Source organism: Neomonachus schauinslandi, chromosome 6 (assembly GCF_002201575.2).
Source record: "Neomonachus schauinslandi chromosome 6, ASM220157v2, whole genome shotgun sequence".
Lineage (NCBI taxonomy): Eukaryota > Metazoa > Chordata > Mammalia > Carnivora > Phocidae > Neomonachus > Neomonachus schauinslandi.
Window position 1 is genome coordinate 1234051 of NC_058408.1, and position 26201 is coordinate 1260251.

Here is a 26201-nt window from a genome sequence, read left to right on the forward strand (position 1 = left end):
ATCCCCAGCCCTGGGAACCAGGGGCACTGGGGAAGAGTCTGGAGGCCTCCCTGCCTCCTGCCTCTCCCTAACGGTCCTCCCTCCCAGGTGCCTCCCTCCCTCCTGGCATCTCGCTGCTGGGGGCCACTACCGAACGCTACTGTTTTCTGTAAGTTACAGTCGGGGAAGGCAGGAACCCCAGGCAGGGGCAGTGCCAGACAGTGGGCATTATTCCACAACTGGCATCAGAGGATGCCAAGGGAGTGGTGGAAACTAGCTTGCTATCGTGCCCAGGGGATGCCCACATGGCTTGAACTTCGCTGCTCTGACGAAGCAAATGCTCTTTATTAGGGTGGGGGTCCCCTGACACGTGCCTCATTCCTGGGAAAACGTGGAGGCCTCTGCTAGGAACTGGAGGGCCAGCCTAACACAGCGGTCAGTGAAGGGGTTGGACGGAAGGAATCGGGAACGAGGAAAGGGCCCGCAGGGCCGGGAGTAAACCAGGGGACAGGCAAGGGGCCGGAGCCAAACAGGGAACACATGGGGTACTGGCGGGCAGGCCGTGACCCGGACGAAGCGGAGGGGCGCCTCGGTTCCCGTTACCCCGGCAACGGCCCGCGAGCCCCACCCCCTCCCCCCATCCAGGCCCCAGCCCGACCTGGCTACGGCCGCCGCCGCCCCTGTTTTGTTTCCATGGCGACAGGCGGCGCGGGGCGGGCTCCAAACATAACGCGCTGTGGAAAACATGCGGCTCGGGGGACCCCCCCGCGGCCCCTGCTCCGGGCCGAGCCCCGCGGGGCCCGGGCGCAGCCCAGGCCGCGTGCAGGGCTGCGAGAAACCCCAGAGCCGGCCCGGGCGCACAAGACCCGCTTCGCCGGGACCCGCCGCGCCCTCGGGGGTCCGGGGCTCCCCGCAGCTAGGGCGCCCAGCCTCCGCGAGGAGGGCCCGGCCGAGAACCCTTCCCCCCTTCGGGACCCGCCTTTGGAGCCGGCGGCGGCCACCCTCCCCAGAAGCCCTCGGCTCCGCCCCGCGCCGCCCCGCCCCGCCTCGGAGCTCGCTCCGGCCCCCGCCTCCGGCGGCCCGAGGGGCGGGGCGGGTGGAGGGGGCCGCGCGGGGCCGGGCGGAAGCGCGAGGGGAGGTGCTTCCGGGACAGAGGGCGGGCAAGATGGCGGCGCCCATGGAGCTGTTCTGCTGGTCGGGGGGCTGGGGGCTACCGTCAGTGGATCTGGACAGCCTGGCCGTGCTGGTGAGGGGTGGCGCCACTGACCTCTGCTGCGCTCTGGAGGACTGGGGGCGGGGGAACCGAACTGGCCGATCGTCCGAATTTTGCCAGGGCGCTTCAGCGCGGGAGCACTGGGGGAAACTGAGGCAATCAAAGACTGTGCCTAGCCCATATGGGCTCAGTGCCCTATGGCTTAACAGCCTAGGTTTCGTGCAGCCACAGCAAGAGGCCTGGTTGGGGGTTCAGGAAATGGGTCGTAAGTCCTTGCTCATCCACTTACTGGCTATGTGACCTTGGGGCGATCCCTTCTCGTCTCTGAGCGCTGTTTCTTCATCTGGGGTTTACTGAGCCTGGACGACCTCCGGGCTCTCGGGCTTGGCATTCCTGTCTTCTCAGCCTCCCTTTCCTCCTCCTCCTCCTCACTGAGCAGCATTTACTGAGCTTCTTTATTGAACCAAAGGGCTTACCGCCAGGCTCTGTGGAAAGAGCTTTGCAGTCAGAAAGACTAGTTCACTTCATTCATTCACTCATCCTTCATTTAATAAGCACGTATCAGGCCTCTTCCAAATACCGCACATTGGCACGCAAAGATGAGTAAGACTTAGTTTCTCCCCTGCAGTTGTTTGCAGAACGGCAGACATGTTAGCAAATGAAAGTAATGTGTTCAGGTGCTAAGGTTTAAGTAGGATCAGCCACAGAGACTCCCAGAGAAGGACATGGTCAGTGCTTTCAAGGAAGGGGATGTACTGGTTGGGAGGAACTTAGGAGGCTATGTGTACATCAGGTAGATGGCAGGAGAGGGGACAGAGGGGAGGCTTTGAGTGGCAGACCTGGCCACACTCTCTGAGCCCTGTGTTGCCCATTGTGAAATGGCAACCATAACACCCACCTCTTCTTCTGTGAGGCAGGTACTAAGCGTAGCACAAAAGGAATTCAATAGATGTTACTTCTCTTCCTGATCCCCTCTGGGGGCCTCTCTGCCTTCTGCTTCCTTCCCTGCAGACCTATGCCAGATTTACTGGTGCCCCACTCAAGGTGCACAAGATCACCAACCCCTGGCAGAGCCCTTCAGGTACCCCATGTTCCTGGGGGGCTGAGGAAGGGGTGGAGCAGGAGACGGACAGGAATGTGGTGTAAATCCATATGGATAGGCAGCTAAGGGTCTGGTGGGCGTCCTTTTTTCTCAATGTCAGGAACTCTGCCTGCCCTCCGGACCAGTCATGGAGAGGTCATCTCGGTACCACACAAGATCATCACCCACCTTCGAAAAGAGGTAGGTGGCTCGGGAAGGAGGGCTGCCAGTGAGAGTGGTTCAGTCATTTCAGTGCAACACACCTTTATTGATAAATGTCGAGCTAGATGCAGGAGACCCAGAGCTTCAAGGAACACGTAGTCCGATGGGAGAGACACACCCAGAGCTGCTGAGAGCAGTAAAGCACTAGGCCAGGCATGAAGCTGGGGAGCTGGGGAGGCATCTCGAGGCACAGTGCCTTTTGCCTGCTGGGCAGGGAGGGAGAGGTGAACGGGCTGATGACACAGGGAAGGGAAAGGAGGGCAGAAGAGAACATCTGGCTCAGACGAGGCCCTCAAAGGTGGCTCCTGTCCTTCTCACAGGACTAGGTTGGGCTGGATATGGGGCTTAGGACGGACAAGGCTTCAAGCCAGCGTGGGGAAGTGGAGGAAGTATTACGAGAGAACTAGGGATACCTTGACTATGCTCTTCCCTCTGTCCTTGACTGTGTGACCTTGGGCAAGTTCCTTCACCTCTCAGAGCTTTAAGTTCCTTGTTTGTGAAAGGAGGGGGCTTAGGATCTTCCCAATGGCTCCTCATTCATGGGAACACTTGTCAGAAGTGGGGCCTCTTCTTCATTTCTGCTTTCCGAAGGGTGAAGGAGCTGGGGAATTCAGTGGAGGCTTGGGAGGCATGGAGAGAGGGGATCCAGGTAGAATGCAAAGTTCCTGGCAGGGACTGGGCCACTGCCCTGATTCCTTATGTATGAGCACAGCTTTTGCAGTTTCCAGAGTGTTCTCCTAACACAGCCACATTGAGAGAAAATTCTACAGGGGAGAATCTGAGGCTCAGAGAGATTTTTTTTTTTAAGGATCATGTTCCAGAGGTTATGTGGGGACAAAACTTGCTCAGGATGTGGAGAGGGTTGCTGAGGACCAGACACTGGAGCCTACAAAGGTGTGGCAGGCTGAGAGCTGGGGTACAGTTAGAATGTGTGTGGTGGCGCCCGGGCCATGGAATGAAATAGAAGAAATAGCCCTGGGCATTGAGAGAACAAGCCAAGGGGCCCTGGGCATGAGGAAGGCGTCCCCTAGTTCCTGGGGCATGGACTGAGGCCCACACGGCATCTGAGCTCTGCTCTGCCAGCCGTGTGGTGCCTGGACTGGGGAAGTTCCTGTTAGAAAGTCGCCGTCAGCAGGCATGCTGCCAGCTTTCTGTGGAGGCTCCGGGAGCTGCTCCTGGTTTGCGGCTGGGCCTGCCTTTCTCCCCGCAGTGGGCGCCCGACCTTGATGGCCAGCAGGCTCCGAGGCCCAGGCTTTCCGCCAACAGCAACAGGCTACTGAACGGGCCCAGGCAAGGGGGCCTCAGCAGGAAAAGCTGCTTGCTCTACCTCTGCTACACTCAGAGGCCGTGAGGGTAGCACCAGACAGGATGCCTCCCTCCTTGGGGACGTGCCCTGGAGCCTCCTGGTGTCCGCCTCACGGGCATCTCCTCCACAGAAGTACAACGCTGATTATGATCTGTCAGCCCGGCAAGGGGCAGACGCGTTGGCCTTCATGTCTCTGCTGGAGGAGAAGCTGCTCCCGGTGCTGGTGAGTGCGCCCAGACCTCCCAGCGTTCGTGGCCAGTAAGGGGGGGGGTGGGGGGGTCATGGACACACTCACACACACGGGAGGCCAGGGGCAGCACAGAAGCCCACCCTAAGTCAGGCAGCTGCACTGGCTCAGACCTGCTTCCTCCTTCCTACCTCCCCAATCCAGATACATACTTTTTGGGTAGACACCAAGAACTATGTGGAAGTGACCCGGAAGTGGTATGCGGAGGCCATGCCCTTTCCCCTGAACTTCTTCCTTCCCGGCCGCATGCAGCGGCAGTTCATGGAGCGGCTGCAGCTGCTGGGCGGGAAGCACAGGCCTGAGAATGAGGAAGAGCTGGAGAAGGAGGTACCTCTGGGGCAGGGGGCTGCTGTAGGAGAGGAGCCCCAAAGACGATGGTCAGGAATGGGGCTGCCCAGGCCAGGAGGTGGCTCTGTTCCCGCAGCCGCGAGCCTGCCTTGTGTCCTCCCTACAGCTGTACCAAGAGGCTCGGGAATGCCTGACCCTGCTCTCCCAGCGCCTGGGCTCTCAGAAGTTCTTCTTCGGAGATGCGTGAGTCTGTCTCCAGGGGAAAGATAGGTGGTTTGGGAGAAGATACGGGTTCAGGTGTCGCCGCAGGGACTGGGGTGGCTCAGGCGCCGGACGAGAGGTCCTTGGGACAGACACTGGGCCTGATGACAGTGGGGCTGTGTGTGAGGTGGGAGGGCTGCCAGGCACAGGGGGGGCCTGCAGGGCTGCGGGGCGCTCAATGTGCCCTTTATGCAGCCCCGGGATAGAGTCCCATTCAGGGCCAGGCTGGCGCCGCCTGGGGAGCCCTCCCCACGCCAGGTCCAGAACCGGGTGTCCTCTCCTCCTCTGGGGCCCTCTGCTGCCAGAGCCCACCTCCCAGGGCCCGCTCTTCCTCCTACTCTGTCCCCACCCCTTCTGCCACAGTCTCTCCTCCTGCCCTGTCTCTCTGCTCCAGCCCCGCCTCCCTGGACGCCTTTGTCTTCAGCTACTTGGCCCTGCTGCTGCAGGCCAAGCTGCCCAGCGGGAAGCTGCAGGCCCACCTGCGGGGGCTGCAGAACCTCTGTGCCTACTGCACACACATCCTCAGCCTCTACTTCCCCTGGGATGGAGGTAAGGGGCAGACGGGGGAAGGGGTGGGCACCAGCCCTAGGGAAAGTGGGCAGGAGTGCAGGAACTAGCCCCCCACCCCCACCTTCCTTCCTTGTTCCTCAGCTGAGGTGCCACCCCCACGCCAGACACCAGTGGGCCCGGAGACTGAGGAGGAACCGTACCGGCGCCGGAACCAGATCCTCTCTGTGCTGGCGGGCCTGGCAGCCATGGCGGGCTACGCCTTGCTCAGTGGCATTGTCTCTATCCAACGGGCAACGCCTGCTCGGGCCCCGGGTGCGCGGTCCCTGAGCATGGCTGAGGAGGATGAAGAGGAGTGACTTGTCCTCACGCCCCCGGGACTGAGTTTTCTACTGTCGTACATTCCAGAGGCCCCCGTGTTGCCCCATTGCCAGTACGGCTGGAAGTGGGGTGCCACTCCCGTAATAAACCTGTCCACGCTGACTGGAATCAGACACTCTCTTCCTTAAGGGGCCACCGTCCTTCCTGGCCGCTGTGCAGGGGGCCGTGTGGGGCCCGGCCTCCCTCATGTCCTCCTCTCCTCAGCCGCCCCCCACCCCCAGCTTGTGTTTGTCCAGACGGTGAGCTCACCCTGGGCCCCAGCCCAGTTTCCACGGAGCCGGCACACAGCATGGGGGTGGGGCCGCTGGGGCTGCCCTGTCCTCTCCCGAGGGGCCTCCAGCCCCCGGCCCCAGCCAGGGGGAGAGTGAGTCACCCAAACCGCTGCTCCCCGGCTTACGTCACCTACGCTCCCCCTGGGCCCCCTAGAGCCTCCTCAGCCACACACAGCACGTGAGCCGACTCTGTCCCTTTAATGCCCACGCCGAGCCCGAGCCCGGGCCCGGGCCGTCACTGGCGGCGCCACAGGTAGGTGTGGATGGAGTAGCCCGGGGACAGCGTCTCCACGAAGCCCACGCCAGGGTCCTCGATGGTGAGAGGCACGTCCTCGGGGGAGCTGGCGAAGGGGGGAGGAGAAGCTGAGCACCCGGCCTGCCGAGGCCGCCGTCCGGCCCCCGCTCTCCGGCCCCCCCGCCCCCGGCCCTGCCGCCCTCACCGGTTGAGCACCACCACGACCGCAGAGCCGTCGGGACGGGTCAGGGCCACGGCGTCCAAGCCGTTCTTCTCGCTGGCCAGCAGCCCCACTCTCTGGGAGCCCTCCGGAATGAACTTGCTGAGGTGGGAACAGGCGCGGTCAGGCCAGGGCCCGCTCCCTTCTCACTCAGCTGAGAAGTCCCTGTCCCCCTGCCCACCCCCAGAGCCCCGGCCAAAGCTGCGCCCTCACTTCCCATCCCCAGCGTCCGCTGATGCACCTGCTCACTTCCTGCTGGGGGGGGGGCCACGGTGCCTCCCCCCGGTGCCCACCCCCCGGGGGGGCGCTGTAGGCCCATGCACGAGATGCCAGGCCTGGTGTGGGCCAGGGGGCCCACCCTCCACTCACCTGAAGTGGCCGAGGTGATAGAACATGGGCTGTTTGTAAAACGTGTCTTTGGTGATGTCGACGATGACGGGGCTGTCCACAAAGTTGCGCACCCAGTTGGGCCCCCCTTCCAGGTTCAGGGCGAGGTTCCAGTCAGTCCAGCCGGCCACATGGTAGAGGAGGTTCTGCGGTGGGAGCAGAGCAGAAACAAAGGCTCCACACAGGGTCCCCAGACAATGTCGTTACGGGTTGTGTGAGGAAGACAGGTGACGGGTGCCCCGCCCCGTGATGGGTGCTCTATACCCTCGGTACTCGGGGGGGGGGGGGGGGGAGGTGGGGGCGGGGTGGTGAGGTTGGAAGCATCGGAAGAGAAGCTGAGAAACTGAAGCAGGTGGGGTGTGCCCGTCTGGGAGGGAAGGCGTGATAGGGAATCGCGAGATCCCAAAACTCGCCCCAAAGAGCAAGTCAGCAGGGGACGGTTGGCGAAGAGGCCTTCCCTTGGCGAGACCAAGAGGGTCTGCGGTGGTGTGCCCGGTGGGGGGGCTGGGGGCTCACCGTGATGATGCTATGGCTGTACTGTACCCCTCGGTCCCAGGAGCCCAGGCGTACACTCTGCTCCCAGAACTTGGAGCCCACACAGGCCTCGGAGGCGAAGAGCATGGTGTTGGGGAACAGGCGGTGTGTCTCCCCCAGGGTGGCTTTGGCTGGAGCCAGAAAGTCCAGGTACCAGTGTATGGCAATGCCACAGACGTACTTAGCTGCATCCGGGTCCGCCAGCACCTTTACCGGGAAGGGCAAAGAGGGGACAGGGGCCACTGAACCTGGGCCCTGCACAGAAGGTTCTGGAAGTAGCACCAGGTCCTGAGAAATGGGCAGTGCGGTGCAGGCAACTAGAGGGGCTTCAGGTGACAACCCTGGGGACCCCTGGGGCCCTGGAGATCCAGAGGAGGTCAGCACCCCAGGGGAGCCACCTGGGCACCTGGCTCTAGGCCAGGGAATTCTGGGAACCAAGAGTTGGGGCAGGGAAGACACTCTGGGCGCCAGCCACCTGGATGCCAGATTTGGGGGTCACCGGGATACTCCTGGAGGCCCTGGCCTTACCACCTGGGCCCAGTGAGGCAGCAGCAAGCGCTGGTCATCCAGGATGAGCAGACAGATGTCGTGGTGCGTACTGTTGGCAAGGGCAGGACCCAGGTCCCGGGCGATGAAGTCTCGCTGGTGTTCAGGGGTGAAGCCCAGGCACTGGAAGGGGTACCCACTGAGCAGCCCTGCAGAGGGCTCGTTCTCCGCCGTCACTGCCCAGAACCGTAACTTGTGCTCTGCATAGGCATCCAGGAACCTGGCAGGGCAAAGGGTGTGAGCAAGCCCGGCCAAGAAAAGGGACCAAGACCCTGGGGAACAGGAGGCCCATCAAGGGGGGAAAACTGACAGGCCAAGTCTGAAAGGCCCAGAAGGTAGAAAGGTGGTCTGAGGAGTCCAGTCTGGGGGTGGCCAAGGTCCAGGGGTGGGGCAGAGACGAGGGTGTCCAAGAGGGGAGCTGGTCCAGACCCCATGGCCTTGCAGCTCCCTTACTTCACAAAGTATCTGGCCCAGGTCTGGTGGTAGAGATCCCCGGGCCGACCCTTGAGTGACCCCTTCCCATTCACGGCCCCGTTGGTCTTCATCCACGTGGGTGATGTCCAGGGACTGGCGAACAGCGACACGGGGCGCCGGGCCAGCTCCAGGGCTTGGTGAATCAGGGGTATCTGGAGACCGTGCAGGTGAGGAGAGAGATTCCCAGAGCTGGAATATGGACAGACTGGCCCGACCAGTGCATCAGGCCTAGCCGTCGGCCCCCGCCCTGCCCCCCCCACCCCAGAACACAACAGAGCCGGGGGCAGGTTCCGCGTCTCTCCGCAGACTGCTCCGGCCTGAGGCTTCTCAGCCGGCAGGCATCGACTCCGCCAGGCCGAGTGCCCACCTTGAGCTTGACGTCCTCCTCAGGGAGGCTGAAGCCGCGTAACTCGAAGTCGTCAGGGGTATCATCGTACGTGTAGGTGCGGACGGAGAAGTCACAGCTGGCCATGGGGACCCGGATGATGTTGTACTCGATTCCTGCAGGAAGGCAAGGCCAAGACAGGAGGGTCTGGGTCAGCAGGAGAGTGTGGGACCTGGCCTGCCCCCTGCCAGTCCTAAATGATGTCCAAGGCAGGCCAAAGGGAGACTGGGCTCCGGGGCTGGGGCCTGCAGAGCCAGGCTTTCTGAGCCTCAGCATCCCTACGCGCTCAGTGAGAGGTAGGCGGGACGCTCTTACTTCACCGGGCATTGAGAGAGGACCCAAATGTCAGGGATGCGTGGAAGTCATGGTCAGCGGAAAGGTCGGGGTGCCAGTCACACTGTCATCTTGTCCCCCTTTTCCTCACCTTCTTCAGAGAAATAGGATTTGAGCAGCAAATCCCGGGCAGGGGGTGACAGGGCGAGGATGTTGAGAGCAGCCGCATCTGTCATGGCCCCTCCAAAGCCCTTCACTTTCTGGAACGTCTGGCCTGGCTGCAGGGTCAGCAGCAGCCCTGAGAACACGCACAGGGAACGAAGGGTCTCAGTGCGCAGGGAAGAAAGTCGTGGTGGTCACTGGCATGACAGCTCCGGGGGGACCCCAGCCTGCCCTGGGGGCGGGGATGCCGTGGTCACCTGTGCCCGTGTGATTGGCCCGGATGGTCCCCAGGCTCTGCTCCATTCGGCGCCCGCTGCGCGTGCTCTCATACCGGCTGAAGGTGCCGGGGGCAGGCAGGGTCAGGGGCTCAAGAGAGTCGCAGTACGTGGCATTGCAGACACAGACCACTGAGCTGTAGCCAAAGCTTTTAGGGCTGCAGGGCCGGGCACCTGGGAGGGAAGGAGCACAAGCAGAGGCTAGGGCTACAGGACGAAGACAGAGAAGGGACACACAGGTCAGAAGGACAGACAACACGGATTTCAAAACTCCTCTCGCTGTGCCCCCACCCAAGCTTGGTCTTAGTCGCTCAGAAGGGTTTATTCCACACCCACTGGTGCTCCTGTATGCCAGAAGGGGACCAAGGACCATCAGGCAGACGGAGGCGGGGGGCTCCCTCCCCTCTCCGTGCCTCGCTTACCTGATGCCCACGATGTTGCCTGGAGTAGAAGAAATCCCGCGAGGCTAGCAGCCATGATGCCTGCCCTGCCCAGGGGCCGGGGACATTCCTGAGGACAGAATGACGACTGGCTAGAAGGCAAGCCCCTCTCCACGCCCAGCTGCCCTCCTGTGGGCTGGGTGCCCACAGCCTAGTCTTCCACCGTCCTTTAACAGGGCCAGAACAAGGCCCACAAACTGCTGGGTGCTGCCCACCCCAACCAGGACCCTTCTCCTCCCCTCTTCCCACCGCCTCTCCCTCCACCCCTCCCCTGCTCCATCTGCCCCTCCGTCGAAGAGCCATGATGGCCTGGGCTGGAGGAGACTGTCATTCATTGAATTCCAGGGTCCGGATGGCCAGGATTCCAGAAGCAGCGTGACAGGACCGATGGGGAGCCTGGGCCCACTCACCTCTCTGGGAGGACCTGAAAGCTCCATCACCAGGTGAGGGGACTGCAGGGTTCAAGCCTCGGAAGGATGGAGGATCCACTAAATAAAAACAGGGATGCAGGTACCGGCAGGAGCTACAGACCCCCAATTAGCCCTGCAGGTTGAACTCCGGCCGAATGGAGTGGATGGGTCATGTGACGACTATGGGCGGGTCACATGATACAGGAAGTGCGGCAACGGCAACCATACTGGTAAAGGGCGGCTCGCTTCCTCCTGGCTGTTGGCGATTACTCATCCTGTGAAACTCTGGAAGGCGTGTGTGGATGACAACTTTTTTTTTTTAAGATTTTATTTATTTATTTGAGAGAGAGAATGAGAGAGAGAGAGCACACGAGAGGGGGGAGGGTCAGAGGGAGAAGCAGACTCCCCGCCGAGCAGGGAGCCCGACGCGGGACTCGATCCAGGGACTCCAGGATCATGACCTGAGCCGAAGGCAGTCGCTTAACCGACTGAGCCACCCAGGCGCCCCACAATTTTTTTTTTTTAGAAAAAGAATACTTGGGCCCATTAAAACAACTTAATATTATTCAGTCATTATGTTCTTGACACATAATAACATATTTTAATTTTTCAGCATTTCTAATAGCATGTCACTGGTATTCTTTTTTTTTTTTTTTTTAAAGATTTTATTTATTTATTTGAGAGAGAGAGAATGAGAGAGAGCAAGCACATGAGAGGGGGGAGGGTCAGAGGGAGAAGCAGACTCCCTGCCGAGCAGGGAGCCTGATGCGGGACTCGATCCCGGGACTCCAGGATCATGACCTGAGCCGAAGGCGGTCGCTTAACCAACTGAGCCACCCAGGCGCCCCGTGGATGACAACTTTAGGAAGAATCTAGATCAAAGATCTGAGTGGACAGTTGGGTCGAGGCTCCTGAATCCCAGAGGATGGGAGCCACAGCAGGCACACTGCTTTCTTGACAAAGAAATTTTAAGTAATACTTAATAAAGATGGGGCGCCCGGCTGGCTCCGTCGGCTGAGTGTGCGACTCTTGATCTCGGGGTCGTGAGTTCAAGCCCCATGTTGGGCACGGAGGTTACTTAAAAAATTAAAGGAGCGCCTGGGTGGCTCAGTCGGTTAAGCGACCGCCTTCGGCTCAGGTCATGATCCTGGAGCCCCGGGATCGAGTCCCGCATCAGGCTCCCTGCTCGGCGGGGAACCTGCTTCTCCCTCTGACCCTCCCCCCTCTCGTGTGCTCTCTCTCTCTCATTCTCTCTCAAATAAATAAATAAAATCTTTAAAAAAAAAAGTGTCTTGCAAGAAAAATAAAATAAATTTTAAAATTAAAAATAAAAGTAAAGTAATACTAATAAGGGTGATACTAATAAAACAGGCTCAGCCCCAGGATACTGGGAGATGGCTAAGGTACAGTTTGCCCTCCAGAGGCTCTAGAGGCAGGGAAGTTGGACGCGTACATGGGTAGTTACAGATAAAGATGAGCTAACAGGTGTTCATGGTGGGAGTGACCCAGGAAGGCTTCATGGAGGAGAAGGGGCGGAAGAGCAGGGAGGAAGGGCCCTGGGCAGAGGGCCTGCACAGCTGGACGGAGGGAGTCAGCAACATCGTGCCTCTTGGGACATGTTTTGTCATCAGATGAGGACTGTCATAACTGGTCTTCCTTTCCCGCAGAACAGGGAGGTTGTGAGGTTCAGAAACTGGAAAGTGTACACAGCTGTATCCTCGGTGGATGTGAGAAGGGGGTTGTCCATGATGATGGCTCCTGGACCACAGCACCTACGATTTAGCGGGAGGGACACGCATAGCTAGGACCTGACCAGCTGTAGCTCTTGGTGCCAATTGCTCATCTATAAAATGGAGGCAATACCACCCCCCCAGGGTCACTCCTGGATCAATAAGATAAATACAGTGCCTGGAGCCTAGTAGGTGCTCAGGAACCACTTTTTGTGGTGTCTTTTTGGTTTAATTACTTCAATGAAGACTTTCCAGACACAGTCCAGGCAAAATTGATTCTTTCTTCTAGGTTCCTAGAATACTGAGCCTCGTCTCAGGGAGACAAGCCGGGTCTGAGTCCCAGCTCTGCCACGTACTGGGTGTTTGACCTTCAATCAACGTCTTCATCACGCTGAGCCATATTCGTTGCACTCCTGATGTGCCGACCCCTGCGATTTCCCCAAATGTGGGAAACTCGACTGCATAATTTGTGGTAGCGGGGGACGGCGCTAAAGTGGTTCAAGAGAAATGGTTATGATCTTCTTGCGGCGGAGAGCTTTCCAGTGGTTTTTCCCCACACGTTTTCAGTCTTGTTTGGGAGTAGTTTCGCCCCCCAAGAGAAGCAGTGAGTCTTTGCGTGTGGAGAACCTAGCTCGTAGCCCTTCTCCGTCCTCCTTTCCTGGCCGGGAGGACATCGACCCAGCTCCCTCTCTCAGGGCAGAAAGGGCTTCGGCCCAGAGGAGGATGAGTAGAGTCCATGAGGGTTTCTAGAGTCTATTTAGAAGCAGCGCGGGCAGGTGCCCGGGAGGACAGGTGGCGGTGGGGGGGGGACAGGTGCCTGGGACAGGGTCTGGGCATCTGCGCCCCTCCCCCCAAGGCTGTGAAAAAAGAAAGGGAGTGGCAACTCAACCTCACAGAATTGTTGAGAGCTCTAAGCACGATCATGTGTGTCTAGTGCATTGCTTGGCACCAAATATTGCAACAGGTGAGGTCTGTGTTTAATTCCGTGAAGGCACGTCTTACTCAGTCTATGCAGATGGCCAAGCACAGAGTGGGCAGGTGCCAAAGTGTTGAAATGAACTGAATCCTCGTCAGCAGGTCAGCACCTGCCCCACTCAGCTTCCTGCTTCTCCAGGAAGTGCTGCTCCTACAGGGGCCTGGCTGGGGGAGGGGCGGGCATAGACACCCGACACCTTAGGGCCCTCCGGTTCATTCATTCCACAGCAGGTGTTGAGCGTGGACTGCATCTGGCCCTGCCTGCCGGCTCGCTTGTAGCCGCAGAGCCCCCGGCCCCGTCCTGTGTCACTGGGCACGTGCAGAGTTTGTAAGTCTGCTGTTTCTTGGTCTTAACCCTTCAGTTTGAATGTAAACGTTCTCCAGTATGGGGGCGGCCGGCTGGCCCAGTCCCTGGAGAATGTGAGTCTTGATCTCAGGGTTGTGGGTTTGAGCCCCATGCTGAGTGTAGATTGCTTACAAAAACAAAAGTCCTAAAAAATTATTTTTCCAGCACAGACACCATCTCATCTTTCAGATTTCTCTCACAATGTGATTTGTTCTTGAGGCTTTTATATTTGATTTTTTAAATAAAGTTGGTGGGACACCTGGCTGGCTCAGTCTGTATAGCGTGTGACTCTTGATCTCGGGGTCGTGGGTTCAAGCCGCATGATGGGTGTAGAGATTACTTAAAAAAAAGTAAATAAATAAAATAAATTAATAAACAAATAAAACTGGTTATAATAAGAGCTAATATTTATGGAGTGCTTATTCTATGCTACTTTATGTTCACGGTCTCATTTTGTTCTCACAAGGCAGATACTACGATTTTCCCCATCTTATTTTATTTATTTATTTTTTGGATTTTATTTACTTATTTAGTTTAGAGACAGAGAGAAAGAAGGGGAGTTGGGGGTGGGGGCAACCAGCAGACTCCATGTTGAGCCCGGAGCCTAATGTGGGGCTTGATCCCACGACCCTGAGATCATGACCTGAGCCGAAATTCCAAGTTGGACACTTAATGGACTGAGCCACCCAGGCGCCCCTGTTTTCCCCATTTTAAAGATGAGGAACCTAAGACTCTGCAAGGTAATTAAATTGCCCAAAGTCCAGTGGCCATTCCGTGGTAGACACTGGATTCATGTCCAGAATCCCACGACACACACCACGTATTTCCTGAGCACCTCTGGTGTGCTAGACGCCATGCTAGGTGCTGGTTATTTTCAAAAGCTGTGGTGCTCGCATTGCTTTAAGTCATCCCGTGTGTTCACGGCGTGTTCTTCTCACCCAAGTTGAAGCCCGTGTTGGCTGCTAATGCTGGCTACGTGGTAGCATCTCTGGATTCCTTTTTTCCAAAGGCAGGGGTCAAGGCCTGCAGCTTCCCAGTGAACCCACCTCGAGAATTCCCCGGGGGGCAAGGATGACTGACTCTCAGCTGGGAGGGGCAGCTCAGCTCCGCACTCCATCCCGGGAGGTCTCAGCCCCAAAGCCCGAGCACTCCTCTCCATAATAAGTATTTCCTAACACACTTGTTCCTGTGCTGGAATGAATGTAAAGATAAGAGGACTTACTTATAGGGCGCCTGGGTGGCTCAGTCGGTGAAGCATCTGCCTTCGGCTCAGGTCATGATCCCAGCGTCCTGGGATCGAGTCCCGCATCGAGTCCCTCATCAGGCTCCCTGCTTGGTGGGGAGTCTGCTTCTCCCTCTGCCTGCAGCTCCCCCTGCTTGTGTTCTCTCTCTTTCTCAAATAAGTAAATAAAATCTTAAAAAAAAGAGGACTCACTTATACACAAACTTTAAAAGAATCAATACAGTTACCTTAATTGGAATAAAAGGAAAGAATAATGGGACAAATTTTTATTATAAGATATGTTTTCAATAAGTAAATGTTTACACCCTGTCATCTAGAAGACATAATGTAGTCAGATCTTGTACTAACCTAAATGGAATAAGTTGGGATTTAATAGAAGCAAAAACAGACCACGAATTAATAAATAATTTATGTAATATATGTCATTTTCACAATATGTAATTATCATTGTGCTACAAAAATATGAAATATATGATAAATCAAAATGTTTAAGGTGGCGCCTGGCTGGCTCGGTTGGTGGAGCATGCAACTCTTGATGTTGGGGCTGTAAGTTTGGACCCCACGTTGGGTGAAGAGATTACTTAAAAATAAAATCTTAAAAAAAAAAAAAAAAAAGGAAGAGGATGCCTGGGGTGGCTCAGTGGTAAAGCATCTGCCTTTGGCTCAGGTCATGATCCCAGGGTCCTGGGATCAAGCCCTGCATCGGGCTCCCTGCCTGACGGGAAGCCTGCTTCTCCCTCTGCCTCTCCCCCTGCTTGTGCTCTCATCTCTCTCTCTGTTAAAAAAAAAAGATTTTATTTATTTATTTGACAGAGAGAGGGAACACAAGGAGGGGCAGAGGAAGAGGGAGAAGTAGGCTTCCCCGCTGAGCAGGGAGCCCGATGCGGGGCTCGATCCCAGGACCCCGGGACCATGACCTGAGCCAAAGGCAGACGCTTAACAACTGAGGCACTCAGGCGCCCCAAATAAAATCTTAAAAAAAAAACGGAGGGACTTTTATAGTATGCAAATTACACCTCAGTTAGGCTAGTAAGAAGTGTATGCGTTTTTGTAGTTGGTTCCTTGCTTTTGTAAGGACCGCACTAGTACATGGAAACTCTTTTCAACCTTTCCTCCAGCAGGTTTACACAGCTGGAGGCGCTCTAAATCACTGAGAACACAGATAGAATAATTTCAGGATGATGGACTGTCTTTATGCTTCCTTCTCCATAATGTTCTTCTCCTAAATTATTGGGCTTTTCCCTCCAAAAAAAACTTCATGTAAAACTTCCCTTTATTGGGGCGCCTGGGTGGCTCAGTCGTTAGGCGTCTCCCTTCGGCTTAGGTCCTGATCCCAGGGTCCTGGGATCGAGCCCCGCATCGGGCTCCCTGCTCAGCAGGAGGCCTGCTTCTCCCTCTGCCGCTCCCCCTGCTTCTGCTCTCTCTCTCTCTGTGTCAAATAAATAAATAAAATCTTTAAAAAAACCCAACCCTTCCCTTTATTATTATATGATAAAGTCCTGCTTAAATTTAAAGGCTTAATTTTGATTTTTACTTTGAATGTGTTGTTGAGCAGAACATTCCAAAGTCAAGTGGAATGAGAGATGGTTTTTCCTCGTGCGGGACAGTAACGCGCCTTTCCTGTCCGCGCGCCTGCAAGTCCTCAGACTGCCTCCGGAGGGTGGTCCCCACGAAAGACACCAGTTTTCAGAACGGCCCCTAGGGGGCGGCTGAGGACCACTGCCCGAGGGCGGCCCGCCGGCAGCGGCCGCGAGGGGCGCCCGAGGTGCACAGAAGCACTCCGCAGTCTTCTTTGCACAGCACTTTTAGGAGACTCCGCCGAGCTCCAGCGAGGGCAGCTGGGAACGAAATAGAAGCCGAAGTACAAAAATAGTTGGTGCCCCGGCGCGGCAGCTCTGATCCCACGTTGCGCGGCCTGTGCGGGGCGGCGGGCTCGGCTCGCATGCAAGCTCCTGCGCTGGAGACCGCAGGCAGCATGCCGCACGCTCCTTGCCCTTGAGGCCTCAGACCGGCTTCCCAGGGAAGGGACCCCTTCACAACCCCAGGTCACCAGCACCGTCAAGCCCGAGGGGCACTTTCTCATTCATGCACCGCAGAGCAGGAGCTCAGAAAGTTCTTTCTAGATGAACGAATGAACAAATCTTACCGGTCAGCTCTGGCTTCTGATCTGAAGACACACCACGCCTTCTGATCACTGACACCAAAAATCACCTCTCTCTGCAGCGAGACCCGTTCTGCCCCTTACTCACTAGGGTGTGGCTTCATCCTTGGACTCATCTGATTAACCAGCCCCTTTGCCGCCAGGCTTATTGAGATATAACTGACGTACCACCATGTGTAAGTTCAGGGTGACTGGGGGATGCTTTGATACATGTATATACTGCAAAGTGATTACTACAATAAAGTCAGTTTGATTAACCAACTCTTCAACAATACCTACAGCATTCTCGGTAAGGCCCAGGGCAATCTCAAGTACCTGTGCCCTGCGGGCTATCCAAAAGTTCTCTCAGAACAACAGCCAATCTTTCCTTATGAATGCAACCCCTTCCTCCCAGAACCTGGGGCTCATCCTTGACTCTGTCCTCTCTCTGTACCCTTATCCCCATTATTTCTTCTCTGAACTACTGAAACATCTCTCTCGGTCTCCTAACCTCCAATTTTCTCTTCCAATCTGTTCCCCCAAAACTGGATGTTCTAACTAAAATACAAATTCTGAAGCATCCACTCTCTCTCTCTCCTAAAATCCTTCAGTGGCTCCACACTGCCCTTAAGAGAGGTTATGGGACCTGGCCCCTTGTCCCATCTTCATTTCTCACCTGTCCATTTGCACCTTATGCTCCAACCACATTCCTCCAATAGGCTATATTTCATTTCACCTCTACTCTCCCTTTGGCCATGAGTACTTTCTTCTTCTCCTCTCTTGGGGGAAAAAAAAAATGAACAACTACTCCTTTTCATCATTGAGGCCTGAAACTTAATGTTACTGCCATCAGAATCATCTTCCTGACACCTCTGACTGGGTTAAGCATCCTTGCTCTGTGCTCCCCAATTCACCCACCCAACAAGTAATATAATTGAACATCTGCTATGTGCCACTTTACTAGGTCCTGGATACAGCAATGAATAGGATGATAAAGTCCCTGGCCCTGGGGAGCTTATATTCGAGTGGGAATGGAAGACAAAAACCAGATAATTTCAGGTGGCCATGAGAATTACGAAGCACAATAAAGGGTAGAGCGTGCTGGACAGAGGGGACGAGAAAGGAGTTTGGAGGAAAAGGTTGGTTGCCACAGTCTCTGGGCCTTGGTGACCACAGTAATGAGTCTAAATTTTGTTCTAAGATGGAAATGCACTGGAGAGTTTGGTACAGGGAAGTGCCAAGATTAGATTTATATTTTCAAAATAACACTTTGGCTGCTGTGTAGAAATCAGACTGTGAGGGACAGCTGCAAGACAGGGAGACCAGCCTCCTCCCCTCGTTCTCCGTCCCTTCCGTAGACTGTCTTCCTTCAGCATGCAACACTCCTCTCCTCCAGTCAGACTCCTTCATGCTAATGCTGCTAACACAAGCTCACAGCCCTACAAGGCTTGTGTAGTTTACCACGGCTGTAATGACTCCTCTACCAGTGCTCGCTTTGTTGGTGGGTAAGCCACGAGGGTAGGGACCAGTGCGTCCTGGTGCCCCGCCCCATCCCCGGCGGCGCCCTATTCCCCGGCCCCGCCCCTGACCCCACCCCGCCCTATTCCCAGGCGGCGCCCCATCCCCCGGCCCCGCCCCATCCCCGGCGGCAGCCAGAGGCTGGCGCTGGTTCCGTGCGCAGTGTACGTTTGTCGAATGACTAAAGAATGGATAAATTATACAGACTTTCTTCCCACTCCACCTCTCAAAAAAACAAGTGGATGGAGAGCATTTAAAGATTTCATCCGCCGGCGCCTGGGTGGCTCAGTCGGTGAAGCGTCCGCCTTCGGCTCAGGGCATGATCCCAGGGTCGTGGGATCGAGTCCCGAGTGGGGTTCCTTGCTCGGCGGGGAGTCTGCTTCTCCCCCTCCCTCTGCCCTCACCCCGCTTGTTCTCTCTTCTTCATTAGCAGAAGAGGGCCATCCCTACAATTAATAATAACAACGATGATGAAAAGGTGAACTGCAAACGCAGAGGGGAGAGTCCAACAGCGCAACATCCAACACGCCTACCGCCGAGGCGAAACAGCAGCCTCAGCCAGAGGCAAAGCGAAACCCCTGCGCCGCCCGCACTGCGGGAAGGCCGGGCGGGGACACCGGCCCGCGAAGCCGGCGCTCGGCCGGGAAGCAGCCCCTTGACGCGCAGCCGCGGGAGTCGCGGGAGTCGCGGGGAGGCGGGGCGGGGCGGGGCGCGGACGGGGCCTCGAATCGCTGGGAGGCGGGACGCGGGCCCCTCCCGCACGGCTATTGGTCGTCTTGAGGACGGACTGCTCTCGCTGAGCAACCGCAGTCCAGATGGGGCGCAAGCGTATTCGGGAGTCTACGCGAAAGGGCGAGGAAGGCGAGAGGCGCGCCTGCGCCTGGGCTGCGAGCCGCCCGCAACGAGCGGGGCGGGTGGTTTCCCTCAACAAGTGCAGCCCGCGGAGGCTGCGCCGCGTTCTTGGGCGTACTCCTCTGGGAGCCTCGCGACAGGGAACGTTCGGTGCCCAGAAACTGCCCCGCTGGGAACCCCCGTCTCCAGCGCCTCCTACCCCGTGTTGTCGTCCGGCCGCACCCTGAGCCGCCCTGCGGCCGGTGAATTATTGAAGAAGCCGTGCAGCCTGACGCCCTCCGCGGCCAGCGCGCCTCCCCCGCGGGCCCGCGGCTGCCGCGCCGCCCGGCTCTGCCCCTGTAGTAGCTGTTAGACCTAGCGCGGTGAGCTGAACAAGCGCGAGGTAATCTAGGTAGTGCTACGTGCTCGGAGCGACGTGGCACGGACGGCACGACGGCGCTGGCCGGCGCGGAGGCGAGGAGGGCGCAGCGGTTCGCGCAGCGGGCAGAGGAGGTGCGCGAGCCCTTGTGTGAGGCCGTGCGGCTGGAGCAGAGGGAGACAGGCTGTGCACCTGACCATAGTCTGCTCGGGAGTCTGGAGGGTATTCTCAGTACAGCGGGAACCCCCTGGACTCAGGCAGAACGTTGGTGTGACATGATTTCTTAGCACTCTGCCGAGTGGAGAACAGATTTTTAGGAAGACTGGAAAGTAGACCAGTTCAGAGGCTGGGAGAGAGGGGCGTGGCTTGAACCTACCTAGGTAGCCGGTGAGACGCCTGAATTGAGGATGGGATTGGGTTGTGCTGGGTGAGGGAAGAAATAAAATCAGGGTGATTCCCAAGCTTTTGTAATGTGCAACCAGGTGAATGGTGGTGCAGTTTATTGAGATGGGAACAGGTGCTGGGGATGGGACTCAAGGTTCATTTGTGGTCACGGTGAGTCTGAGACGTCCATTGGACATCCAGGCAGACACGTCAAGTTGGAGGGTGGAGCTCATGGAGAGGGACGAAGGAGAGAGTTATGCATGGATAGGTAGACGGTATTTAAAGCCATGGATTTTGCTAGTACCACTTGCAGGCAGAAAATAGAAGAGGGCCACGGGGAAAACCCTGGGTTCTCCAGCATCAGACGGCCCAGCAAAGGTAGAGGATATGGCAAAGGAGACCGAGAGGGTAGAGAGGAAAAGTAGGAGTTATGAGGTCTTCAAAGACAAGAAAGGGCAAAATTCAAGAGAAAAGATGCGGATTATCTGGCTTAAAAGTTTCTCAGGAGTCAAGTGACATGCAGGCCGAGAAATGGCCATTGGGTCTTTTACCTTTTTTGGTTACTGAACACTTTTAAAGGGGCAGTGCCTAGGGAGGGGGGGGTGGAGCCTGAGCCTGACGGGAGTGTTCTAAGAAGAGGAGGAAACGCAGAGAGAAAACATTTTGCTATGAAAAGGAGCAGAGATATAGACGGCTGGAAATAAATGCCTGGAGAGATTTTCTTACCTATGGGAGATACCAGAACAAATTTCCATGGTGACAAAGAATGACCCCGAGGAGAAGGGGGAAAACTGAAATTTACTGAAGGCTTATTTAGTGTATTAAGAGCTTTACAAACATTCATCTTCACAATGTTTTATAGATCAGGCAGTTGAGGTTAAATAATTTGCCCACGGTCATGCAGCTAGAGGTGGCAGATCTGAGAGCCACCCAGATTTCTCGGGCTCTTCATGCCTTACCACCCCATTGCACAGGCACACAGCCCCCTCTGCATAAGCACTGGGACATGCCTTTGCCCTGGCCAGAGTGCCCCTGTCCAGTCAGAGAGCTTGCTCATGCTGGGGTAGGGCTTTATTTTCCTCTTCCGATGCTGTAAGCAGGGGCCTCTCCCTGCGCCAGCCTGAACACCCAAATACCCATGCAGCACAGGACAGAAGCCCTCCCAGTCCCGAGGGGCAGCGGCAAGCAGGAGGAGCTCCCAGAGGTAGGAGGCAAAGGGATACTTCTGGGGGTGTTCAGCGGGTTTCTTTTTGTGTCAGCCAGTGCATGGGGTGCTGGTTGGTCCCAACCAGCTGGTGCCTATGGCCCCAGCATTCATCTGGAGCTGTTCAGAGTGGCAAGAAGCCCGGGTCAGAGCCCAGTCTCCCGGCTGCCCCCACTGAGGCTGAGGCTGTGGGGGCGGGTACCACGCTCGAGCCGGCGGCCGGACAGGAGGCGCCGCAGGGAAGAGCCAGAGCTCAGGTCGCCACAGCTTCGAAGGTGGAGGTTCTCTCGGCCTGGCCGGCCCCATGGGCTCCGGGGCACCTAGAGGCGGGCACAGGACAGGGCATCAGCGTGGCTCACCCCGAAGCTCCAGGCTTTCCTGGTTATCTTCCCAGACTCCCCTAACTCCTACCTGCTTAAGCCCATGGGCCCCATTCCCACTGGGGTCTGGGGCCTTCTTGGACATCTGGAAGAAACGAGTGACCAAGCCTCGGCCCGGCCAGCTGCTCTTCAGGTCTGCCAGGGAGTGGGCAGGTGCCGGGCCCGAGGGCAGGGGGACCTTTTGAAAGGTGGGCACGGGGCGCCGTTTCTCAGCTGAGCGGGCACGTAGCAATTTGGGCGAAGGGCAGCGGGCTAGACGGAAGAGGCAGGCTTCAGAGCAGAGCCCTGGAGACAGAGAAGGTGGGAAGGGAGGTGCACGGAGGGCCAGGCAAAACTCCCATAACCGCCTCCCCCCACCTCGGTACCAATCACACGCCTGACCTGTATCTGCAGAGGAAACGGAAGCAGCTTCTTCCTCGAGCGCTTTGGTATAAAGGTCCCTGAAGTCAGCTGGGGAGGGGAGGGAGGGACTGGAAGGGCCCAGTGGACATGCCCTCCAGGAGAGACTCAAGCCCAGAGGAGCTTTCCCAGCCCCCACACTCCACCCTCAACCGAGCGGGCATCCCCTCTGCCTCCGTCTGCCAGAAACCCGATAGTAGAGCCCAGCTAGACAGGGACTAAGGCGGTCTGGTTGGTGGCTGCATCCCCCCCAGCCCCCCCAGTACTTGGCACACAAGGCCAGTGCTAAGATTCTATCGCATCACCTCATTCCTCAGTAACTCGAGCACCTGGGCCCAGGGGCCGCTACTGCGCCCCATGAACAGGCCGGAAGCTGAGGCTTGGAGAGGGTGGGTAACTAGCCCCAGCTGGGAGCTGTGGAGTTTGGTTTTAGCCCTTCAGCTACTGATGGTGGGTTTTTAGGAGGTGAGCACTCAGACGTGTCTACTGCAGGAGTGAACTCACCCCTTCTTCCTCCTTGGGGATCTCCACGGTGTCCTAAATCCTGGCGGGCACCCCTGGCCCTCTAACTCCCCTGCCTGTGCGCTCCTGAACCTTTGGGCGGGGGGATGCTCACCGGTGTCGCTGGAGGTGATGATGATGCCTGGGTCACTGTGGGACCGCGGCAGCTGCAGCGGTGGTCGGGGAGCCGGATGAGGAGGCCGGTGCCCCGGGGGGGTGAGGGAACCTGAGCTGTCGCTGAAGCGGCGAGTGGGGGCGCAGGCAGGAGGGGCCGCAGCAGGCCGGCCGCCTCCCCGGCTGCCTCCCCGGGGGACCCGCCGCCTCAGCTCGGGGAAGCAGGGTCCCACCCAGGGCGGCCAGCCCTCCAGCCGGTGGCAGCTGCGGGCGGCCGTGGGGGCCCCCAGTGGGGGTGGGGCCTCGGGGGCCGAGCAGGAATAGGAGCGGGCGGCCCTCGGGGGTCGCCGCGGCAGGGGGCTGTCCTCAAAGGGGCCGCGCAGGCCGCAGTCCAGGCTGAGGCAGTAGCCGGCGCGGCTGCGCTGAATGGAGCGGAAGAGCACGTAGTCGACAGAGCGCACGGAGCCCTGCAGCTCCAGCAGGCACGAGTCCTCCGACGGGCTCGAGCCCCCAGGGAGGTCACCGATGGCCGACAGCACCAGAGACCCGCTGTCCATGGACACTGTGGGCGGCAGGGGGGTGTGGGGGGACACCAGTCTTTTCGCAGCCCCTCAGCGGCCATGCTGCCTCCAGAGCGACCTCAGAGGAGGCAGGTCAAGTCCAGCGCCCCGCCCAGCTCTGCTCTCGCAGGCAGCCCAGCCCTTGCCCCCCTCCCCATTTTGCTCACCGTCCACAATGGAGGCCACCCGCTCACAGATGCAGGAGCCATCGTGAAGCTGAGGATCAAACAGAGTGGCCTGCAGAAAACGCGAGCGTCAGGGGGCCAGCCCAACAGGCTAATGTGGACACCTCATGTGCTGTGTGCTGGACAGAGCTCTGAAGACCTAGCTTTCAGTCCAGCTTTGCCACCCTGTCCAGGCCAGTTATGTGGGCCTCAGTTTCCACATCTGTAAAATAGAAATAATAGTCCCCCCCACCCCCACCCCCGGGCTCTAGGGAAGACCAGGTGCCACAAAGACTGTGAGGACTACTGTTTTCTTTGTCCAGTGACAGCAGCTCCCTCAGCTTTTCAGGCTCTCTCACCAGCTCCCCAGGCCACACCGAGCCCTGCTCTCACCTGGCTGTCTCCTCGTAGCCCCATGACGGCCTCATAAGAAGGGGGGCAATCCGTAGGGTACGAGGGCACCGGACTGTCCATGGAGCCATTGTAGGTGATGCTGGCAGGATGAGGGAGAGGTAAGAGCCTGGAAGAGCACTCCTACCCCACAGAGCTCCCTCCCCAGCAATCCAGGCTGCAGCCCTGGCCCCCTGCTCGGTTTTCCCAGCAGGACTCCACCAGGCCTCACCTCTGTGCATCTGTTTCTGAGCTGCAGGTGTACTCTGGGGGATAGTAGGGCGGAGGGGGCACCGGTGGTACGAATTCCTCCAAGTCCAGCATGGTGTGTAGGAGAGGAGCTGGGGGTGACGACGTACAGCCCAGAGGCCCCAGGGGGCCTGAGACTGAGTGCTCAGGGGCCAGCTGCTGGGGAGCAAGCAGATCGGCAGGCCTCGTTTCTGGGAATGCAGCTCCTAGGCTCCCAGACTCCTCCACATTCTCCTGGTCCTGCCTCCTCCCTCAGCCAGAACCAGCTCCTCTTCTCTCTCTGCCCCAATCATCCAGAAAGTCCTCCACTTATGGCCCCATCTACATCCAGAATTGCCACCTGTTCTCTGCCCCCACTAGAACATCAACCCTTTACCCTCGTCCCTACCTAGGATCTTCTGGACTTCACCCAACTTGTAGTCCCATTTAATGTCCGCTCTCTGGGCTAACATCACATATTTCTCTCGCTCCCCCCACTTCCCCTCCTCATCCTTCCGTGAACCCCCCTAAACATCCCTACACTAGATGTGGCTAATACATGACCCACAGCCCCTGAGGCTCAGAGCCAGCGCCGCAGCCACCATCCCCTCAAGCCAGTCCGGGCACACACACCCCTGCCCCGCATCACACCTGCTTGGCTTTGGCCCTGGCCCGCCTCTCACCGTGTGCACGAGATCCAGGGAGAAGATCTGGATGCAGCAGACGATAGCAGAGAGGGTGCAGATGATGGCGGCACAAATGGTGAGCCCACAGACGCTGAACAGCAGGTTCTGAAAGCCAGAGAGGAAGAGGGATGTGAGCGGGGTCTGGGGAGGGGTGAATCCCACAAGTTCTGGGCCTGTGAGGACTCCAGAAGGGGAGGCAAAGGTGAAAACCAGGGAGATGGTGGGGGAGAAAGGAATGGCTGAGGCGGGGAGTGCACGCTCACCTTGAGGGCTCCTCGGGCTTCGTCACAGGTGGAGTTAGGGGCAACTTTCAGTTCCTGCCCTGACTCTGGACAGGGCCGGAGTAGGGGGACGGAGGGGCAGCACACACAGACCTTTCCTTCCTGAGTGGCAGAGGGGAGGGCGAAGTCAGGACAAACCCGGTGTCCCGCACACTCCGCCCAGCAGTTCTTTCCGGCCCTCCCTCCTCAGTCTCACCATGGAGCAGTCTTGGAAGTCCCGGGCCAGCTGAGCATTCTTACAGGAGAGAACAGAGCCAGCCATGCTGAGCATGACACAGAGCACCGAAAGCAGGGAGAAGAAGGAGATCTGGGGGAAGCAAGTGCACACTCAGGGCGGGGGGCCCTCAGGGGTACCCTCTACCACGGATGGGGCACCCCCTTCACACACATCCATGCCTGCCTGGCATGAACTGCACAGCCAGTCCCCCCCCTCCTCGGGGGCACATGCGGGCATCCCCTCAGGTGCTGGGCACCTGCCTCCCAGTGGGCACCAGACCCTAACACCTACCACTAAAGTGAATGGCCGCTTCCAAGACACAACGCCAACCACCCCGGAGAATGCCAGCTGGGGACAGAGTGGGCACAGGCTCAGCCTGGCAAGGGGGAGGCACATGAGTGAGCCCCTCACCACAGGGTGTGCCCAGCCCTGTAAGAAGACAGCCGCCCAGAAGAGGGAGGAGAGGCCAGCATTTGGACTGGCAGCTAGTGTGGAGGGGTGGGGCCCCAGGAGCCTACCCCACCCAAGGGCTGTGCACCCAACTCACCGAGAATCCAGCCCAAGATGGGCAGGACCTCTTGATGCTCTCAGTGGTGGTGACAGAGGAGGCCACCATGCTGAAGGTGACCACCAGGATGCCCAGGAGCACCTGGGCCAGCCCCAGCGTGAGCAGGGCCTGCAGCCAGGGTCGGTGGAGGCGGAGGTGGGTAAGGCCCCGGGTGCTGGGTCGGCTGGTCAGCGAGCGGCTGGAGTCAGTGGGCGAGGGCATCATGCTTGCTGCCCGGTTGCCTGCGCCTCGCTCGGCCTCCACTGGCGCTTGGGAGCATCTCAGAGGCGCCCAAGGCCCCGTCCTCCCTCCTCTCCACCCTCTTTGCTCTAGAGCCCACCGCCCGGATGGGTCCCCTGGGGCATGGCCCAGGGCCTCCAGCTGGGCGGGGGCCCAAGGGAGGGGCGTCGCGGAGGGGTCTCGGGGGGCTCCCTCCCCACCGCGGGCACCGGACGGGCACCGTGCCCGGGACGGCGATGAGGACGTAGGGGCGCCGGCTCATCGCATCTCCCTGGAGAACAGGGGTGCCGAGAAGGGCAGGTCCAGGCGTGAGGAGAGGCCGCAGTCGAGAGCCCCGGGAAGGGCGGGGAGGATAAAGGCGAGGAGGGTGGGAGGAAGAGGAGAGGGGTCCTGGGGTCCGAGACCTTCTGGCGGGGAGAAGCCGGGGCGCCACCGGCTGCGGGGCCGCCCTCCCCGCTCTCCCGCGACACGCTGCGCTCCCCAGCTTGGGCGGCAGCAGGTCCTGCCCAGCGCCGGGGGCGGGGCTGCGCGGTGCACCCCGGGAGCCGGCGTCGGCCCGCGGGCCCGGTGCAGAGGGGGCGGGGGCGGGGCGGGGCTGCGCGGGGCACCCCGGGAGCCGGCGTCGGCCCGCGGGCCCGGTGCAGAG

The 26201-nt window shown here is 58.5% G+C and overlaps 3 protein-coding genes across 11 annotated transcripts; 1 reads left to right on the forward strand and 2 right to left on the reverse strand.

The window, feature by feature from the left end:
• The first annotated feature begins 724 nt into the window (after positions 1-724).
• On the forward strand, positions 725-5593 carry MTX1 (metaxin 1). The gene is made up of 8 exons (XM_044916003.1): positions 725-1225; positions 2204-2273; positions 2395-2474; positions 3932-4024; positions 4193-4375; positions 4503-4579; positions 4992-5146; positions 5249-5593. Exons 1-8 carry the CDS (start codon positions 725-727, stop codon positions 5461-5463), a joined length of 1374 nt encoding a protein of 457 aa, XP_044771938.1. The 3' UTR covers positions 5464-5593.
• Positions 5505-10259, reverse strand: GBA (glucosylceramidase beta). 3 transcript variants are annotated; one of them, XM_021682140.2, is made up of 11 exons: positions 10099-10259; positions 9671-9758; positions 9231-9422; positions 8963-9109; positions 8521-8654; positions 8133-8305; positions 7662-7899; positions 7116-7340; positions 6582-6745; positions 6198-6314; positions 5505-6098 (listed from the first exon to the last, which is right to left on the reverse strand). In XM_021682140.2, exons 1-11 carry the CDS (start codon positions 10123-10125, stop codon positions 5993-5995), a joined length of 1611 nt encoding a protein of 536 aa, XP_021537815.1. In that variant the 5' UTR covers positions 10126-10259; the 3' UTR covers positions 5505-5992. The 3 variants fall into 3 exon arrangements, with proteins under 3 accessions (XP_021537815.1, XP_021537814.1, XP_044771792.1); XM_021682139.2 differs by having other exon boundaries at positions 9231-9455; XM_044915857.1 differs by lacking the exon at positions 8963-9109.
• Positions 10260-20424: 10165 nt separating this feature from the next.
• Positions 20425-26052, reverse strand: FAM189B (family with sequence similarity 189 member B). 7 transcript variants are annotated; one of them, XM_021681984.2, is made up of 12 exons: positions 25316-26052; positions 25060-25116; positions 24748-24858; positions 24534-24653; positions 24268-24375; positions 23589-23761; positions 23360-23459; positions 22970-23039; positions 22244-22804; positions 21610-21678; positions 21260-21513; positions 20425-21168 (listed from the first exon to the last, which is right to left on the reverse strand). In XM_021681984.2, the coding sequence occupies exons 1-12, from the start codon at positions 25538-25540 to the stop codon at positions 20995-20997; spliced, it is 2022 nt and encodes a 673-aa protein (XP_021537659.1). In that variant the 5' UTR covers positions 25541-26052; the 3' UTR covers positions 20425-20994. The 7 variants fall into 7 exon arrangements, with proteins under 7 accessions (XP_021537659.1, XP_044772188.1, XP_044772189.1 ...); XM_044916253.1 differs by having other exon boundaries at positions 22970-23018; positions 23589-23764; XM_044916254.1 differs by having other exon boundaries at positions 21260-21480; positions 23589-23764.
• Between the last annotated feature and the right edge of the window lie 149 nt (positions 26053-26201).